At 38.9% G+C, this 18,829-nt stretch overlaps 2 protein-coding genes across 4 annotated transcripts; both read right to left on the bottom strand.

Moving 5' to 3' along the window:
• Nucleotides 1-806: 806 nt before the first annotated feature.
• Nucleotides 807-11,574, bottom strand: stat2 (signal transducer and activator of transcription 2). Of its 2 annotated transcripts, XM_042406442.1 has the most exons (24): nt 11,259-11,572; nt 10,273-10,413; nt 10,025-10,169; nt 9,804-9,899; nt 9,165-9,257; nt 8,973-9,051; nt 8,737-8,816; nt 8,476-8,627; nt 8,049-8,207; nt 7,861-7,950; nt 7,210-7,269; nt 7,044-7,064; nt 6,835-6,928; nt 6,472-6,519; nt 6,259-6,342; nt 6,012-6,110; nt 5,765-5,900; nt 4,802-4,854; nt 4,230-4,315; nt 3,967-4,103; nt 3,628-3,816; nt 3,387-3,441; nt 3,078-3,169; nt 807-1,730 (listed from the first exon to the last, which is right to left on the bottom strand). In XM_042406442.1, exons 2-24 carry the CDS (start codon nt 10,401-10,403, stop codon nt 1,501-1,503), a joined length of 2,409 nt encoding a protein of 802 aa, XP_042262376.1. In that variant the 5' UTR covers nt 10,404-10,413; nt 11,259-11,572; the 3' UTR covers nt 807-1,500. The 2 variants fall into 2 exon arrangements, with proteins under 2 accessions (XP_042262376.1, XP_042262377.1); XM_042406443.1 differs by lacking the exon at nt 3,078-3,169 and having other exon boundaries at nt 1,584-1,730; nt 11,259-11,574.
• Nucleotides 11,575-15,111: 3,537 nt separating this feature from the next.
• On the bottom strand, nt 15,112-18,105 carry apof (apolipoprotein F). 2 transcript variants are annotated; one of them, XM_042406890.1, is made up of 2 exons: nt 17,836-18,105; nt 15,112-17,233 (listed from the first exon to the last, which is right to left on the bottom strand). In XM_042406890.1, exon 2 carries the CDS (start codon nt 17,196-17,198, stop codon nt 15,858-15,860), a length of 1,341 nt encoding a protein of 446 aa, XP_042262824.1. In that variant the 5' UTR covers nt 17,199-17,233; nt 17,836-18,105; the 3' UTR covers nt 15,112-15,857. The 2 variants fall into 2 exon arrangements, with proteins under 2 accessions (XP_042262824.1, XP_042262823.1); XM_042406889.1 differs by having other exon boundaries at nt 15,112-17,238.
• Nucleotides 18,106-18,829: the final 724 nt, after the last annotated feature.

Raw genomic sequence — 18,829 nt, forward strand, 5'->3', positions numbered from 1 at the left:
TATATTGTTCATTGTTTCAAATCTTCATTAAGTAAAAAAGTAAATAAAGCTGTCAAATAAATGTAGTGGAGTAGAAAGTACAATATTTCCCTCTGAAATGTAGTGGAGTGGAAGTATGAAGTAGCAGCAAATGTCATTAAAACTCAAGTAAAGTACAAGTACCTCAAAATTGTACTTAAGTAGAGTAATTCTGTAAATGTACTTAGTTACTTTCCACCGCTGGTCAAAATATATTACTTAATCTAAAGATGCTCTTTTTGATTTTGTTTAACTTACTGGATAACAGATAACTGCTAACGCTAACCTATTTAAGCTATCACACAATATCAACGGTTAAAGCGTTTTTCAGAGCTAACCACTAACTGATAACAAACAATAGTTTATATTTACACACCTGACCTGTACACAGCAACTGGCTTGTGTTTCTGGCCACCTGACGACCATAATATAAGTCAAATATTCACTATTCCTTCAGCTTTGGTTATGTCTCTTCAAAGTCCGGAGAAACATTTGTCTTTAGCATGTTAGCTGTCTGACTCTTGCTGTTTATTCACCTAAAAACAGCTGCCTGCTGTTGTTTAATAGGCGGAACTCAACCATACAATTATATATCTCCCTAAAGCTGCAGATTTATTTCTTATTGGAATTCATTTTATTTATTTTAACATACAGTTTGATTAATGCTGGACCACGTTACAATACAGTGAACTTTAGACTCATGGAAGAAAAACAGCTTCATATCTGTTTTTCTTAATTGTTGTTGGGATTTACAACATTCAGTAATTAATGAAAAAAACAAACAATCAAACAGTCATATCACATTTATTGATGATAACAATTCATTTTGATTTGAATGAACAGATAAACGCAAAAGTATATAAACGGCAGAAGTGCTATGTTTCAGTATAATGGATCACAAGCTGAACATACCAGTGAGGAACAAGTAATAATAAATTATGTGCAGTCTCGACATTCTACTATACAATACCTCATATAATCATTTTCCCACCAACTTAAAAAGACAGATTTATAACAATCCTTAGACGTCTGGACCAAAAAATCCAGGGCCTCCAAATGCTAATTGTTTCATATTTTTAAAAAAAGAGTTTAAAATGCATGAGAGTTAAGGGGTCTAATACAGGTGTCTGGGACTCTAATGGAGTGGATATGAGTCCAGCTCATTCAATTATCTCTTTCACGTCTTCAAATAGTCTCACTGAATCATGTTCAACGATATGACAGCAGAATAAATTGGAATTATAATGAAAGTTAACATCGGTATTCAAATGCTGGTAACAAAAGTTCTTCATAAATATTCGCTGTCAGGATTAGTAGAGTAGTATTTCACATGAAAACAGTATTCAAAGCAAACTATTATATCAGTGCTGGGTTTGCTAAGTACGCCACAATTTTAGGACACGTATGTTGTAATGTAAGAAGCTAAGAGTAAAGCTGACAATGAGCGAGATATAGTGGTTTGGTTAATAACACAACAGATGCTTAATTGAAGATGCTTCCACAGGATTGTTGGGCGGGCAAATGAAAGGCTTGAAGACTGAAATCAGGCAGCATTTGGTCATCTTGCAAGATGTCAGAGTCATCAAAGAGGTTGGGGTTGTTGAGGTACATCAGTAAATCGTCCTCTGGGTTTGAAACCGAGCCAGACAGCATGGGATCAGGACGATACGTTTCCAGAGACGACTCTAGAGGATGAGGATCGCCGTTTTGTTCTGAGAGAAGAGAAAGAGCCAAGAGAAAGACATTATTTCTGCTGCTGTGGCCATGTTATTTATTTCTGGTACTACTTTCACTGAGGAAATGAGAGCAACAAAAGGTTTGTTGTGCGATGCAGCTCAAAACCACAGATAATTTCTGTAGGAACTTATGTACAAGTAAGATTTGATTTAGTGGAACATACTCAATGCAATGTACTTTGGTAATTGGGTGCTTTGCTCCAGCACAGTCACTATTCAACTGTGCTGATGACGTTGCACATTTATCATTACTAATTTATTCCTGAATACATTTTACTAATTGCATTTGATTTATATTTTATGCTTGTATTTTCTTTTGAGTTTGTTTAACTTGTGTAATAGCTCAATTAAAAGTACTTATATTACTGTGAGCTACAGTACATCACTCATACCTTTTGTACTTCACAACCAAATCTGTACAAGGATCTCAATATTTACTGGGTTGGAAGAAAAAAATAACTTACCCAAATATTTCTATGTCTTTCCAAATTTTCAAATGAATTTAGATTTTTACCAATGTAAGATAAAACACTATTACTAGCACCAGAGCCGCTGACACCAGGGAAACACCGGGTCCTGGGTCAAGGGAGGACCCAAAAAGGCCCTCTAACCTTTAAATAATCTACTGGAATATTTTGTCAAAAATACATATTTGTCAAAACTTAATATAGTATTTTTGAGGAAACAAAAAAGAGAAAATGATAGCAGAAGTGCAACGGACTTTATGGCCAGGTATTTGAAAAAAGATATTGAAGTGGAAGATGCAGCTGCGGGGGGCGGCGCGGACAGGGCGCGGCCTGGACATGAGCAAGACACACACGGTGGGCCTGAATAGCACTATTACTCATAATAATAATAATAATAATAATAATAATCATATAGCCAAGTTATCTTAGCTTTTCATTATTGATCAATTACTGCTGTTTTCATTTTATACAGTTTTCCAGTTGATTCAGTAGAAACATCAAGCAAAGTGTCGGGTGTTGAAGCATCAGAAGATAAAATCAAACACTTAAATAAGATGTTAATAGAGTTAGTAACAGTTTAGCTCAACCAGACCACCTCCATACCGGTTAGATATTATGTTCCAACTACATGTGCATGCAGTACAAGCAGCCCCACAGGTTATAAGTAAGAAGTTTCACACAATTTCATAGCTGTCACGTGACATGTATCCAGCTGCAGCACATTCCCCCTTGATTTCATGCACCGCAAGGCCGAAATAGAGAGAGCAAGACAAGAGCTCTGTGATGAAGGGAGGGAGAGCGATTTGTTTGACGAGGTTTTTAACTGGATGGGACAGCAAGGAGAGCCATGACTCACCAGCTGACTCTCCACACGGGCCATTGTTTGGCTCCAGGCCTTCACCCTGTGCCATGTCAGAGGACATGGGTGACTTAGCCCCCGGTGTGTTCCTACATGACCAATGACAAACAGTCATTACTTAAAAGGGTGTGGGTACACTACTTCTTAGATGAAGTAAGTGCTTTTTTTTTTTTTTTTTTTTTTTTTTTTTTTTAAGATGTTTTTGTATAAAAAAGTATATTTAGAATATAAGGGACGGTTTTATTTTAATTCATACAAACAAGACACTTTAAACCAGGCTGTAGAAAATAAAAATAATATACTTACTCCTTCGACACAAACATCAGCTTAGTTTTGATGTACTTTATGTAAGGACTGTCAGCTGAAAAAGAATAAGTTTAAATGTGATTTAATGTGTCATGTTCATCTCCAATGTTCACTGCAGTGTAATTTTACCAATGACAACTGCGAGGCAAAACACCATTCAGCAAATGACATGTGAGTTGTATTTTTTTCATATTCCAAAAATCTTTTAAGTGGCAAACAAAAAGACTGACGTTGCACTCACCTCCGCTTTTGCCAGTGTAGTATTTTTGGAAAGCCTCATTTTTCGGGGTGTTGGGATATAAATAAAGTAGCGGATTTTCTGGGACATTTTCAGCTTCTAAGATCTGGTAATTCCTGATGATTTCATGGAAGGGAATCTGGCAAAGGTCAACTTTGGTGAAGGGCTGGACCGTCTTTACTTCAGGCTCACCTAAAATATACAGAGGATGATCACACAATAGAAGAAACATGAGTGAGGATAATGAAACATGTAGCTTGTCTGTACTGTATTTCTTAACCGTCTGCCTTCTAACAACTTCAAAATATTTTGCAGCATCATAATGAAATGAAAGCCTCTCACCAGTCGCGGTGGTGTCCACCCAGGAGAAGGTGATACCTCCGATGACACTTTCACTGAAGCGCAACAAGAACGTGCCTCTCTGTTTTTTCTTCAGGAGGGACTTCTCTTTGCCTTTGCTCACGAAACCCATAATGAGGCTACAACACAGATGAAAAATCTTACTCAGACACAAACTCCTGTTTCCCAAGAATTAAAGAGATGAGCTCAACTGCTCAACTCTGACTTAAACTCAGATTTGGCTGTGTTCAGCATACTGTACGTACCCATCCCTCCACAGGTCTTCAAGATATGTTTTCACCATCACCAAGATGCCATCAAACCACACCCAGAAAGTGTCAGGAGTGTTTTCCTGCAGCAGAAGTGATGGAAATGCTCATCAACACACACCAACAGAGAGTATTCACAAACAATACTTAAAATGCTGATGTCTAGCAGCTAATATTCACCATGTTCACTGTGTTAGTTTGTTAGGTAGCTGAAATATGTATTAGCACTCAGCACAAAGCACAGTGAAGCTGTTAGGAATGTTGTTTTTGCAGATGTTTGGTCATAAACCAAAGTACTGGCCAAATTGAGATTTTGACCTGACGATGGCCCTAGATGAAAAATCAGGGGATCACCAGGTTATTACAATTCATCCTGAGGGGAACATGAATGAGTTCACCAAATTTCATGGCAATCCATGCAATAATTGTCAAGACTTTTCACTCAAAACCAAAACATCAGAGAAGCAGATCACTGAAGTCAAGATATATCGAGTCAAGTGATCGGTTGACCGGCGTTGCCTTTCAACGAGCCGCTAACGGGCAAATTTCCAAATATTCAATATTCTTACCTTGCTAAATTTGGACCAAGCTACTTTGCAGGTGTCATAGTTCTGCTGCTTTCCTGATGAGAGAAAAATGAATAAATGATGTATTATGCAACACACTGACACAATCTATAATAAAAACATGTTTACGAGACATGAAGGATGCTGGATTATATTGTTTAATCATAATTATCATCTATTCAAACTGTGCACAAGTCTTTATGGGTATCTTCATAATTCCAATCTAATACGATTAACACACTTGAGACAAGCACTGGTGGATGTGGGTGTAATGAACATAAATTAAACAGCTTGTTAGCTTGTCTTCCCTCACATCCAGTGTTTGCTCTGAATGATGCAAAAGAAAAAGGATACAAGAGAAACTGAATCTCTTAATTGGGAGAGAAGATGGTAAAAGATTGCCAATTTACTACTTCCCCCAATGGTTAGACTAGAGCACAGTATGTATGTTCAGCTCTATTCTTGTGAGAAACTGCTTAAGTAATTTCTTACTTTGCGAATGCACACACAGTGAAGTGCAGACCAGTGCGAGCTTCAGTACAAATTCATCTAAAATAAAACACGACGTACAAATCTCTCCAGTACACCATGCTTCCAGCTATCTTTTGGAAAGACTGACAAAAACACTTGGTGAATAAAGCACAGTGTACTGGAGAAGGGTTGTGCGGCGTGTTTTAAAACTGAATAAATAAAACAGTAAACATTTTGCCCCTCCAATCAGTGACAGTTTTGTCACCATGTTCCTGATGATAAAAGCGCTGCCAGGGAGTTATTTTTTATATTTAATGTAAAGCCGATCAGTCTGAAAATGCGAGATCCATTTTAGAAAAGTATGTCAAAATCAGACCAAAATGTCTCAGATGTTTCCTGATATCATGTTTGACTCACAGATGAATGAATTTAGCCCCATTTATAGACTAACAACCACAAAAATAAACCAAGACAAGCAGCTGGAGCAGGACTTACCAAAGAGTCTATGTGCAATCATTTCCAGCTGATCATCATTCAGACTACGTTTGGTGGCAAAGAGAAACTGCCAGCTCAGCATCTCTCTAAATTGTGGCCAAGTGGCAGCAGGAGAGTTGGCAAAGAACTTAACGTCCTAGAGAAACACAGACACATTAACGGATAGAACATTCATTTCTGACGGCTTACAACAGTATAATTACTAAACTGCAAAATGCTGCAAAGTGTGTGTTTGGTGATCTCTCACTTTGGTGTCCTGACTGATCATGTTGAACCAGAGCACAGAGGCCCAGGCGCTCTGCTGCTGGCTGGAGTTGGAGATGATGGTCACTGGGAGGGAGGAGGCCTGTGTTGGGTGTCAGGGGAAAACAACTTTCATTAAGTCATAGATGCAACACGAAAAAACAATAAACATGATGATATGATGCTGTTTTTTTTTCCGAACCAATGTAGGTTGATGACATTTTCATATAAGGAAGCAGAAGAGACTCCACCTGCAACTCAACTGACAAGCCTTTCAGTTCAAACACAGTGTCGAAGTAGATGATGTGCAGCTCCTCTGTAACACTCAGAGAAATCTTTCAACACAACACACAAAACACACACACAGATCATTACTCAGTTATTTACACTCTTCCTAAATTATTAATAATTGAGATAATCTGTATGCAGTGATGGCATCTTCAGTGTTGTCAATGTTAACTCACATCACTGACTCCTTTGCCGCCACTTCCACACTTCTGCTCCTTCAGAGTCTACGAGGAAAAGAAATTTAGCTTTTAAATAATGGAGTTTAGCTGTTGGATGATGCTTGAGCCCTTTATGTGTGCATTTGAGAATAGCATTAACACTGATACAACACAAAAATACTGGGATAACTAGGCCCAGGTTGAAAGTTACAAAGAAACTATATGGAACAGTATGAGAGAATTTACTGTGTAACTCAGAGTTATCAACAGTTTATATTGGTGTCAAATGTAGTCAATAGTCAAGTAGACAAGTCGACAGTGATTGTCTTTTTCATTGGTCTTTGTCACAGAAAATTCTCTTTCCAAATCAATTTCACTCACTAGATGTCTGAAGTCTGCTACCATGCCTCCGCTCTGGCTCTCTGTCATGTTCAACGCCTTGCTTTTGGTCCCCAGGACATTAAAACGTCGATATCTGCAAGCATGACAGGTTTGGTCAAACAAATACACATAAATGTGAAAGCGCGATACAATTCCTCTGGAAACACCACTTGATACGGAATCTAAAGTTAAATAAAAAAAATACTCACCCTTTGATCTGAGGTGCTTCCCTAATTTCAGAGGAAAGAAAAACAGAACAGTGACCACCAGGGGGCGACACAAGTGATCATCCTGTATTGTCGAGTCAAGAACTAATGGCTGCAGGTCTGCTTTGTGTGAAGTGGAATTAACTCAAACCAAGAGAGGGAATCTCACCTGTCCATGGATACATTTACTTTCATGGAGTGGTTCAGCTCAAGAAACTTGACAAGCAATCTGAAAACATTAAATCAGGCATAAGATACAGGAAGAAAACAGACAGTAATGTGGAAAAACAGGAAAATAGAACCACTCTCAAGAGTACACTAAGGATTAGATTAAGTTTGATAGACTAAAATCACATTTAGGAAAACAATAACAGCTTTACAGAATAGCATTAAATTATCCTTGTTTTCCTTATTAATCTCACATTAGTTCAGAGCAGCTGATCTTGTAATTAATGTGCAACACCACCAGTTCTGTACATAATGCAATCAAGTAAACTGAGTTTAAGTGTGTTTAGCTCCACTATAACTCGATGTATCATTTTGTTTGTGAAGCATAAGATATTTGCCTTCTTCCAAATGTTTTCCATGCTTCTTCTTTTTTTAGAATAAAAGTCAAAGGCCTAACATGAGCAAACATCATGCTAATTACTACATATTTAACTATGAAAACTGATACTGAATGCCACATAACTATCAATGCAATGGTCAGAATTTACTTATCCAAAAGTCTATACATGTAGATTACATTATAAACATGTCCTAAAAGTAAATTCAAATAAATACATAGAAATATAGGGATAACCTGAAGTGTTGCACTGACCTGGTCTTAACAGAGAACTGGACATTTGTGCGGAGAACCAGTGGGCCTTTCCCCTGAGGCATGGATGGCTGAGTCTCAACCACGAAGGCACTTCAAGAAATAAGAAAACACCAATGTCAGGAAACTTCCAATGGAAATTATAAGAGAGCAAGAGAGCATGTCGAACAGTGTCGTAGAGAGAGAGAGACCTTTTGATTAAGTTTTTCAGAAGAGTATCTGCTCTCTTCTGCAGAGCTGGTCTTTGGATCTTCACAGGGTCGTTGTCATAGGACACCTTTCCTACCAGCTCCTCCAGCTTACAAATAAACTCGCGCACCTGGAACAGACACACTGCCACACAGGTGAACCTGCAAAACAAGATGAAAAGAGCAAAATAGATTATGTTCACACAGGCATTAGAGAATGGAAATAGAGCTGAGGATAGTGATGGTCTCAAATTCCAGCTGTAAGACACTTTGACAGCTGCTGTCCGGACTTACTGGCTTTATAGAATTAAAATGATAACTGCACGTTTTGCTCTAGCCAAGAACTTTCTGATGTAATATTCAGCATTCGTGCTATTAAAGTAAATGTCCAAGATTAAAACTAGTGTGGGGCATGGAGAGATAAACATACCATTTCTCTAGTTGATCCAGGCAAACATTGTCTGGAGCTCCAATACAGGCTTTCTGCTGCCTCCTCTGCCACTCCACCAGCTCTTTCTTCACCAAAGTGTCGGTCAAGTCATCAATCCTGTCCAGGAGCTTGTTCAGGTCTGACAATGTGCTCTAGAGGAGTGATTATATCATGGTTTGGGGAACAAAAATGAAAAGAATTAGGAAAATAAATGGACTGGTGAGATGAAGGTGTTGTTGAAGAATATTAATAACGTCTTACCTTTCTACAGTCGTTCAGTCTGTTGACAAGTAACTGAAGAACTTTCATTTGTTGGTTCTTATCGGCCTCTTCTCCCCTCGCTGAATAAGAGTTTCCACATTGAGATCACAGTTTCCAAACAAGAAAGACCAAAGTAAAAGAGAACATGTAGCTGGGATTCGGGCCACTTTTTTATTCATCCCCAGAGAGCATCATCAGAGCGTGCAAATAAAACCAGAACTTTGTAATGTGCTTACCTTCCATCGTGTGGGTTTGGTATTTAAAATCAAACTCATCTTGCTGCTCCTCCAGACATATCATTGTATGTTCCATACACTATATTCCAAAACATACAGAGAAATAAAAAAAATCAGTGAATGAACTGTAATATATTTCATCAACAAAGCACACCAAAATAACATTAAGCAACAATAATAAATAATCTGCACCTGCACTTCATTCTTGAGGCCGGCCATTTTACGTTCAAGGTCCTGCTGGCTGCTCGTCTCCATAGCTTCCTGTTCTACATGCAAAAACTGGACCTGAGAGAAATCAAAGCCGTAGGAGGATCAGGCATGTAGATAAGGTGATTCAGATGTGGGTGACATTGTTATACAGCAAAGAATATGTTTGGATGAAAGTGGAGGTTAAAACGACATCACTACTAGATGGAAATATTCGTTTTTTAGCCCACACACTGAGTCCCGCAGTTTGTATTGAGTACATGAACTAAAAAAACAGGACAAATTCTATCATGGAAATTCACACCGTACACATTTTCTTTGTAGACTTGGCTTTCAATCCTAAAACATATGTATGAAATTGCATTACTGCAGACACACAACACATGTACTATTAGTGGTTGACCACTGAGTCATATGGGCATATGTATGTGCAATGTAAAGTGACTATATGACACACAAGAGAAAACTTTAGCAGTAAAATATTTGCCTTAAAAAAGTAGCATGAGTCAAGTGCTATCTTTTAAAACAATATGCGTGTATTATTTTCATTTGTATTTTGTGTGTGCAGAAGGGTGTGTCTGGTGTATTGTATGTGTCAATAATTTGATGTGCTGTTGCCCCAACCTGCTCAGCCAGATCAGCAGTCTGCAAGATTTCCTTCTCTTTTTCTAAGAACCACAAGATTGTGCTTGCCAAAGTCATCGGGTCATCCTGGTACCTCTGTGAGAGGAGAAAGGTCGGATCAGAGTCAAAGTTAATTACTTAAAATTATTAGCAAAGGCAGGATAATGAGAGGAAAAAAACACCTGGGATGTTGAGAAAGTACTCTTTAAAGACAGACAAACCTGAAAGTTATGTTTATAGCGTCTAATGTTGTGCTGCATTAAGAATGACTCCTCTTGTACAAAGCGACTGTGCTGGATATCCAGATTCTCCAACAGGACTTGGAACAGCACCATGGCAAAGTCCTGGTCCCGTGCTGCTCGTTGCCTTGAGAACAAGGAAGCAAGATGTAAATACAGTACGTGACAAACAGGATCAAATATTTATGACTCTAACTATATGAGGGCCACAAGAGATAATCCTGCCTTACCACTCCTGCTTCTCTATCCAGGCAGACAGGTAGTGCCGAACATCCATTGGCAAAGCATCCCTGTCATAGAGCTCGTGTAACTGCTGTGTGTACACAGCGGGCAGCTGCCTCAGTCTCTCCCACTGAGTCATGCTGAGGTTGCTGAGGAACATACCAATATTAACACAAACAGCCAACACACATATTAATGACTAATTCAGTGAATAACAGCTGTATACAGCACAAAGTACAGTGAAAAAGTTTTTTGGCACTTTAGGCATGTTACATTGTTATCTATCATGCAATACCATCAGGCAGTCAGCTGATTGGTCCCAAATTTATTTTGCAGCATGATAATAACCCCAAACACACAGCCAGAGTCATCAAGAACTATCTTCAGCGAAACGAAGAAGAAGGAGTGATGCAATAGATGATATGCCCCCCACAGATCCCTGATTTCAACATCACCATCACAACTGTGGCAAATTCATGCAGGAACATGAGTACCGAGTACCTTGAAAAAACTGCAGGTGTACCGAGGAGAACTGGTGTTGTTTTTTCAAGGCAAAGTGTGGTCACACCAAATACTGATTTAAGTTTTTTTCTGTTTGCTGTACTAAGTTGGCTGATTAATAAAACTATTCATGGCATTATTTTCACTTTACAGCATTTTTGTGCCTAAAACCGTTGCACAGTACTGTAAGTCCTGAAACTCATCTATCCATAAAAACATCATCGAACTAAAACACAATAACATTTCATTTAAATGGTGATAGGTTCATACAAGTCAATAATCGACAGCGGAAGGAGCAAAGAGCAAACTGTTATGCTAACCTATGACTTGTAATAGATGCAAATTATGTAATTATGTTTCTGTAGTCTACTGAAAGTTGAGACCGAGTATATTTCATTTGTTTGTTCACTAACGTTAGCTCTTTTCAAAACAGTCTGTCAACATCGCAGACAGGGCTAATAACACATTATTTATTCACCACATATGTACTCACCTAATTTCATACGCTGCAGTCTGTCCGATTTCTCTGTGGAGATGTTTTAGTTAGTTGCGTTAGCCGATCATTTAAAACAGGCGCATAGCTAGCACTTGTTTTTCGACGTTACTTGGTGGCTGCAAATGCTGATATATGTTGATAATACAACTTCCAGTTGTTTGCAGGCTTATGAATGTTACTTCCTCCGTCTTTTCACCCCGTTCTCTTTTTCATTGGATATCTACTTATCCCTCCCAACTGCCTCTTCTCAAGCTAACCATGGGCGCCATGTTGGCTCTGACGTATTCTAGTTAAAGCGGCATTAGGAGCCGAAATGTCCGAGTCCAGTCGCGCAGTTTCCTCGCGAGCTCGGAGTTAACAATTGATTGGTCGAGCCCGACAGAGAGCAGCACGCGCTATTGGTATATTCACACGTCACTCTGTTGTGAGGACAGCGACGAGCAGAATAGAAACTTAAGGCCCTGTCTGAAAATTTCCAAGAAATGACGTTGTGAAACTCATTTAGCGAGAAGAGGAGCGTGTGACGCAACAATTTGAATAATTCCAAATCAGTTAACCACAAAAGAGGTTGTGTCTCTTTGGCATTAGTTTACAACCACGTGTTTTGTCTTCTGCATTTAAAATTGTTGACAATAGGCTGGTGGAGGACGTGGGCGTATTCAGAAGTGCTGAGCCTCTATATAAAAAATACCCTGTTATATCCTGCATTCAAAACTGTCAAAACAAAACAAAACAAAAAAGAGGTACCTCAGGAAATTGTGCTCAAAGTATGAAAGGGAAAGTACCCATTAGCTATGCGGAAGAAATTTCCATTGAATCGTTATAACTGATGCCTTAAAGTGTAAATACCCTATATTTTTCTGGGGTAGTTGGTCGAGGTGAAATTCATTTGAACTACTTTATATACGTTTAGTTTAATCTATAACAATGCACCCTTTTTAAGGTTTATGTGAAGTAAATAATTCTGGCAGTCAGATAAATATAGTGGAGTAAAAAGTGTTTTCCTCTGAATATAGTGGAGTTGTAAGTATAAAGAATACATAGCCAATATTGGTACTCAAGCACAAGTACCAAGAATTGTACTTATATTTTACGCCACTGCTTGTACCTCAGTAGCATTTTTTTTTTTAGATCTGTACACAAAAATCAACATTTTGTTAAAGGTATCCATTTGTGTCTTGTATGTCATGTGTGTCATGTAATGTATACCATGTAATTCGTTATTTACCTTTATAATACTTACAATTTGTTCTGTCCTAAGAGAGAGCTTGGAGTATCTTGGAAATAATAAGCAGTGGTAGTGTTATTTTTTGGCTATTACCACCATAACAATAGCTGTGGCATTTATTTTATTCAACCATACAGTTCCTGCACTTTCCAGCAGATGTCACACTTGACACATCAGTACAGAAATGAGGATTCCACTTTGGATTTCTGTAAATTGAAAAGCAATGAAAACTTTCTATGCTGAAACTCAAAATCACAGGACTGTAGAAATGATTGAATCAAATTGACTAAAGCCATGAATTTTGTACCATTTTCAGGTTATTTTAATTCACATTACCTTTATTCATTTAACTGTGAAATTACATCTTTAAAAGTGACCGTCCAAAGGCAGTTTAAGTGAAATTTAACCCTCATCCTATCAACATATTTAACATGTTAACACATAAGGACTACTGACCCCAAGAATAAACTACGGTAAGAAACAACCTTCATAGCAAAATTTTAACATATTTCTTCTCAAAACATTATTAGTTATGTTATTAATGTCATCTAAAAAACAGATTATTATTATTTTAGGAAAGTTACAGTTAATTTGCATATTGTGTAAAAGGAAAATATATACTTTTCTTTAATACAAATTGCAGCTTTTATTTCAAGTACAATCTTTCCACAAAGCCTTCAAAATGACTGATAGAGTGTCCCTAAATCACCAGATAGTGTGTGATACTTTAAATTAGCAAACATGAACTCAGTAAATAGTTCCAGCTATTAAAACTGCAGGGGCAGAATTGGGTGCTTTTGACTGGGCTCCCCCTAGGACTCTGATACATTGGTATTTTTAGAAAGCACTAATTAAAACAGAAACAGAAAAAATGATATGAAGTCATTAGAAACAAATTGATTGACAAAGTCATGAAAAATTGGAATGAAAGAATAAAGCACCTGTGACAAAAAGTAAACCTCTGTGGTCTGCAGGTTCTCCAGTTGGTAGGATGGATGTTGAATCTAAAGAAGTATCATAATTTAATCATGTGTAATTTGTGTGTAGCCTATTTGTAGAATGTACACACATTGCCAGGTTAGTTAAAATCTCCACATTATCAAAAACAAAGCAGAGGACATGATCTCTGTGCCATAAGTTTCTCCCCATATAAACCTTACTCTGTAAACAGAGTAGTTTACCACCGGTGCGGTGATTGGTTGAGGTTATCAGCTACAGAGCACATACGTACTTTATATAAACACATGTTGTTTTACACAGTCTGTGCTACAGAGCCACACTACTGCTGGAGCTGGAAGTCAATCAAACACGGCAGATTTTAATTCTGACCACCCGCCTGCAATCATCTGAGAAAGATGAAGTGGAAGCATTAATGAATCAATTTCCCAGTAAGACTGTTGTTTTCTGCTTACAGCTCAGCACATCTTATAATCAGACCTGCTCAGCCGGCTCCCTGAGGTCAGACCTGCCTTTGATAACACCAAAAATACACATTGTTATATCTGTGGAAAGATGGGAAACCTGAGAGAGAGGTTCAAAACTGAGGTGCCGGAGTTATTTTTCTCCTAAACAAACAGACATGTTATCTAACATTATTAGATAGATATTAAGAGATACAAGAGTGGCTCTTTTAGTTAAAACAAATCAGTTTCTGCCATTACCAGGAAGCAGACTGTGTGTTTCCTGTATTGCTTATCTGACAAAAAAACACCCAGCTTATTCCTTATCTTTTTCCATTACGCACAGTCAGGGCTAAAGTGATATGATATATGTTTTATAATTAGCTACTAAGCTGATCAACTTGCTGAGAAATAAGAACTGTGGACTTAGTTTTAGGAATGCAGATTCATCATCTGGTAAAAAGTTCACAGGTCAGTGCTGGCTCAGGCTCAGAAGAGAAATAACTTATTGTCCATTAGTTATCATAAATAACTCAGCTCTGTTTCTGATAATAACTCAGGTTTTTGACAACATATTGCTAATGTGCATCTATAACTAGTGAACATGCTCTGTTTTGACTAATATAATAAAATCAATGGATCCATCCACATTAGGTTGTCCTGTTCAAGGTGCCTTCAGGGAGCTTGTCCCAGTATGCATTGAGCAAGAAGCAGACAACAGTCTGGATGGGTCACCAGTCTATCAGAGGGATAACACACACACACAGACAGAAAAACAGATTTCACTTTACCCAGGATGCACGTCTTTGGACTGTCGGAGGACATTTCGAGTTGTCACCGTAAGAAAAGCACCAGTGTTACTGATGACCTTAACAATGGCACCATTATATTCAAGTGCCACAGTGTGTGACAGTGAACCAGCATAAACAATACCAAGACCCTGAAACTGAAGCAACTAAATGGAATTCAGTCGTAGTCATTTTTTAAGTTTATTTACATATGTATGCTTTTCTTACTGCAACATCAAAATGCCTTCTGTGAAAAAGGTCTATTCAGGATCCTCCTTCAGTGAGATGACAGAGTTTATCCACTGAGCCTCCTCGCTGCCCTCATGGTAAGTCTTATCATAAGCATATACTACACTATGATGTTGTATTTGGCAGCTACAGAGCGTTTACTCTTTAGCATATAAACTACCACACTGACAGCCACTGCATGCACACAGATTTAATATACACTTTATTAACATGTAAAGGAAAACATATAAAACAACAAAATTCAGTTCTCAATCTATTGTCCCTGCAATTACACCAGAGGTGGGAATGTGACTCTGACCAGACAGAAGGTTTTGATTGGAAGGAAGAAGACTGATGGAGGACATGAGGAAAAGAAAAAACAGTGGTGGAGGGTACAAATCAAAGTCTTGAGGGTTTAAGGGCTGAGTTTCCTGAGACCAGTTCTTTAAATGTTGCTGCTTAACAGGATAAATTGTACAACTGTTGTATCTATTATACACAAAAGGAGATATTTTTCTAAAAGCAAAGGTACAAAGCTTATTTTCTGACTTTACTTATTGTTAGATTATTGAGATTGTTTACAATGAATGTGTAATGTAAATCACTTTATACTATTTTAATAGCCTTAAGGTTAGATTGTCTCTCTTTCTCTCTGAAAATCATGAAAATCATCTTCAAGAAAGAATAATTATTGTGCAAATTGTGTAAAATGATGTTTATGTGCACAGTTACACAAAACAAAATGCAAAAAAGCTTTTTTTCCCCTTTCAAACATGATTCTGATGATCCACTGAATAATCCTGTTTTCCAAATTATCTAGATTATGTAAAGTCTGGTAAGATATTTTGTTACTCCGAAACCATGTCAGTTAACGAACATTGATCCTTTCTCGTTATTTTAAAACATGTATAAACTAAAATATATTTATTACTAAAGCTTCACAAGCATCAGTCTACTGTACAGTGATGACACCTTCCTCCCAGCTGAACTGGTTCACCAGCACGTCGTCTTCATCCTTCATGGAGTTGAGTAGATACCTGACTCCAGCTTTTACCCCGGTTTTCACCCCTGCTCCCAGGGCATAGCCCGCCACCCCGGCAGTCCCCCCTGTGGCGACCATGAGAGCATCTGTGCCAAGGTCAACGGCACTGAGGATGGCTCTCTCCTTAGCAGTTTCCGAGCAGTTGACTGAGGCATAATACACAGCTGTGCCGAGATTGTAGAGGGTGCTGACAGCAGGGATCCACTCCATCACGTTGTACACGCGCTCCTCACTTTTGTTGATGCAGCTCCTTTGGGTGCTGCGCCTCATCCGTCCACCTGAAGCGGCGGGGATCGAAACATCCTCCTCTGCACTGCACTGACGGATCCAACACTCAGACTCGGGGGATTCAGAAGGCAGGATGCGACTGCCTTTCTTCAACACTGCCTCATACTTGCCAGGTTTGTGTAGTCCACTTCTGGTCACACCAGCACACAGGACTCCCAGTCTCTCACAGGTGTCCACAGCCTCCTCCAGTCCACCTGTGGCTCCATCCACAGCTGTTCCTACCAGTATGGTTCCATTCACTCTGGTCCAACCCTCACAACGCTCCTCATGCTTAGAGGTGCCTTGTCCCATTGTACCTTCTCCCATTACGGCCAGCTGCTGGATGTTAAACATCAAAGCCTCTAAGTGGTGCCCTGCTTGATCCCTTTCTGATGTAGATGCTGTTGATGCAGGTGTTGGCATGGATGTTGACTTGCTCATCCTCCTCTTTATCAGATCCTCCACCTCCATCAGGAGCTCCTCTGTGTCAGTCACTCCCAGCAGGTCGTACAGCTTGAGCACCAGGGTCTGCGCCTCCTGTGGGCAGCCTGCCACCACCAACACGGGCACTAAAGAGAGACCCAGCAGCTCCTGCGGGAACACGGAGGATAACGGGTCATCCACAGTGCTGGCAGACAGCAGATCCCCACAGCTGACATTTCCTTCAATGTGGAGATGATCTTGAATCTGCCCCTGAAGCTTCGCCCTGAGGACTGATATGACATGTTCAGCAGACTGGACTCTCTCCTCTTTTTGTCCAACCGCTGACACAGGACCAGGCTTTTCTGCAGATGAGAGACTGAGCTGGAGTCGGGAGCCCCGGAGAGCCTGATCATCCTGTTTGGTCGTCTTCTCTCCAACTTCATGGATGTCAGTTTCTGGAAGCAGAGTCTTCCTCAGTGCCAAAGGAGGTGGCACTCTGCACAGAGCCTGTTCATTCAGCAGGAGCTGGATCACAATCAGCCACTTGAGCTTGGAGAACATCCTTCCACTCTTGTTAGAGCTCTTTTCTAAAACCACTACACTAAACACAGGAGAATAAAGAAAAGCAGGCCAGCAACATAACAAATTAGTCCTCATTGTACATAGTAAAAAAACAGTTTCTTAAACAAGATTATTGTTTTTTTTTTTAATGTGCTGTCATTCAAAACTCAACTCTAATCCTGCAGTCTGTTGTGCTTATCCTGTACTCAGTCACAGAGATTAATGATCCAGTATCCAGCCAGTTTTATGGCTGAATTCCTATCTGGTAAAGTTTTTAGAGTCACAATTAAATCCCAATGTAATAAAAACAAGTTTATTACATGAATAGGTGTTTTAAAAGTGACCAATTGCCTGCATTTTCAAGATTTTTATACTTTATTAATGGGTAAAAACATTGATCCACACTATACAAACAAACAAATAATCAATATTTTAAAATGTTTTGAAGATTTCTATTTTTTTAGCAATGCAAAAAAAGAAAACCAAAAAAGTAGTGCATCCCAATATGGAACCTTGACAACATTTGTGCATGCCCTCTTTTTCCTGCACTCACTACAACTAAAAATAGAAATGTTGTTCCACCCACAACTTCATAATTTTATTGCATGTTTTAATCCAGTGGCAGCTCTTCACCTACCTTAATGATTAGATGTGGAGTCCGCAGCGTAGCAGTACGACCAATACGGCTTCAGCATGTACTGTAGGATGCTTTTGTTTGTCCTTTTTCCCCCACTTTTTTTTTTCTTCCACAAAACATGCATAGCGATCTTCTTTCTCTTTGCCTCCAATGAGAATCTCCTTCTTTACACATGACATCCCACAGCCCTCCCTCTGTCTCATCTGTCTTTCAGCTCTCTCTTCTCTTTGGCCTCATTGCTCAACGGGGAGATCAGGGCTTGAATATTGATTCACGTGGGGAAAGTCCATGTGTACTAAAGCAGTTTTGTTTGTCTGCCCTGCTATCCTCTCATCCCCCACACCCCCTCCTCTCACATCTCTCCGCTCTCTCTCTCTCTCTCTGTCTCTCTCAGTCTGCATGTTTTGTTTTTGACCCAAATATTTGAAAGACATCTCCCCTCATGCCGTGAGCAAATTTATCTCTTACAGCCAAGAAGTGAAGTGAGGAACATGAGGGCTATCTGAGGTAAAGATGAAATGGAATCCAAACAAAACTCAATATTGTAATTGGTGTATTCTTGTTACTGACATCCTGTTCACTTTCCTTGTATTCTTCATATCTTAACACACTATTTTACTGTGCAAACTTCATTTAAGATATGACCTCTTTTATACTCTGAAAACCTCATTCACTCATATGATGGAAATTGTTAATACAAGTCCATCTGTTTGGCAATCAGAGCAGCCAGAACAGCCAGACTTTGCCCTGGAGCACATCAGTGTCAGTTTGACCTTGTCGGACTCGCTTTGATGATGAAATTACTTGATTGGAATTTGAACTGTGACCTTTTTTTGCACAATAAATTTGAACTTGAAGTAAACAATGTAAACAATAAAAGAATAAACAGGCCATTATGTCGTAAAAAAAAAAAAAAGAAGAACCGGAAATGCACATTTTTATGCTGAATTTCAATCAGGGTGCATGTTTCTTTCAGTGTCTAGTTGTATTTGTG

This window comes from Thunnus maccoyii, chromosome 3 (genome assembly GCF_910596095.1).
Source record: "Thunnus maccoyii chromosome 3, fThuMac1.1, whole genome shotgun sequence".
NCBI classification, from domain to species: Eukaryota; Metazoa; Chordata; class Actinopteri; order Scombriformes; family Scombridae; genus Thunnus; species Thunnus maccoyii.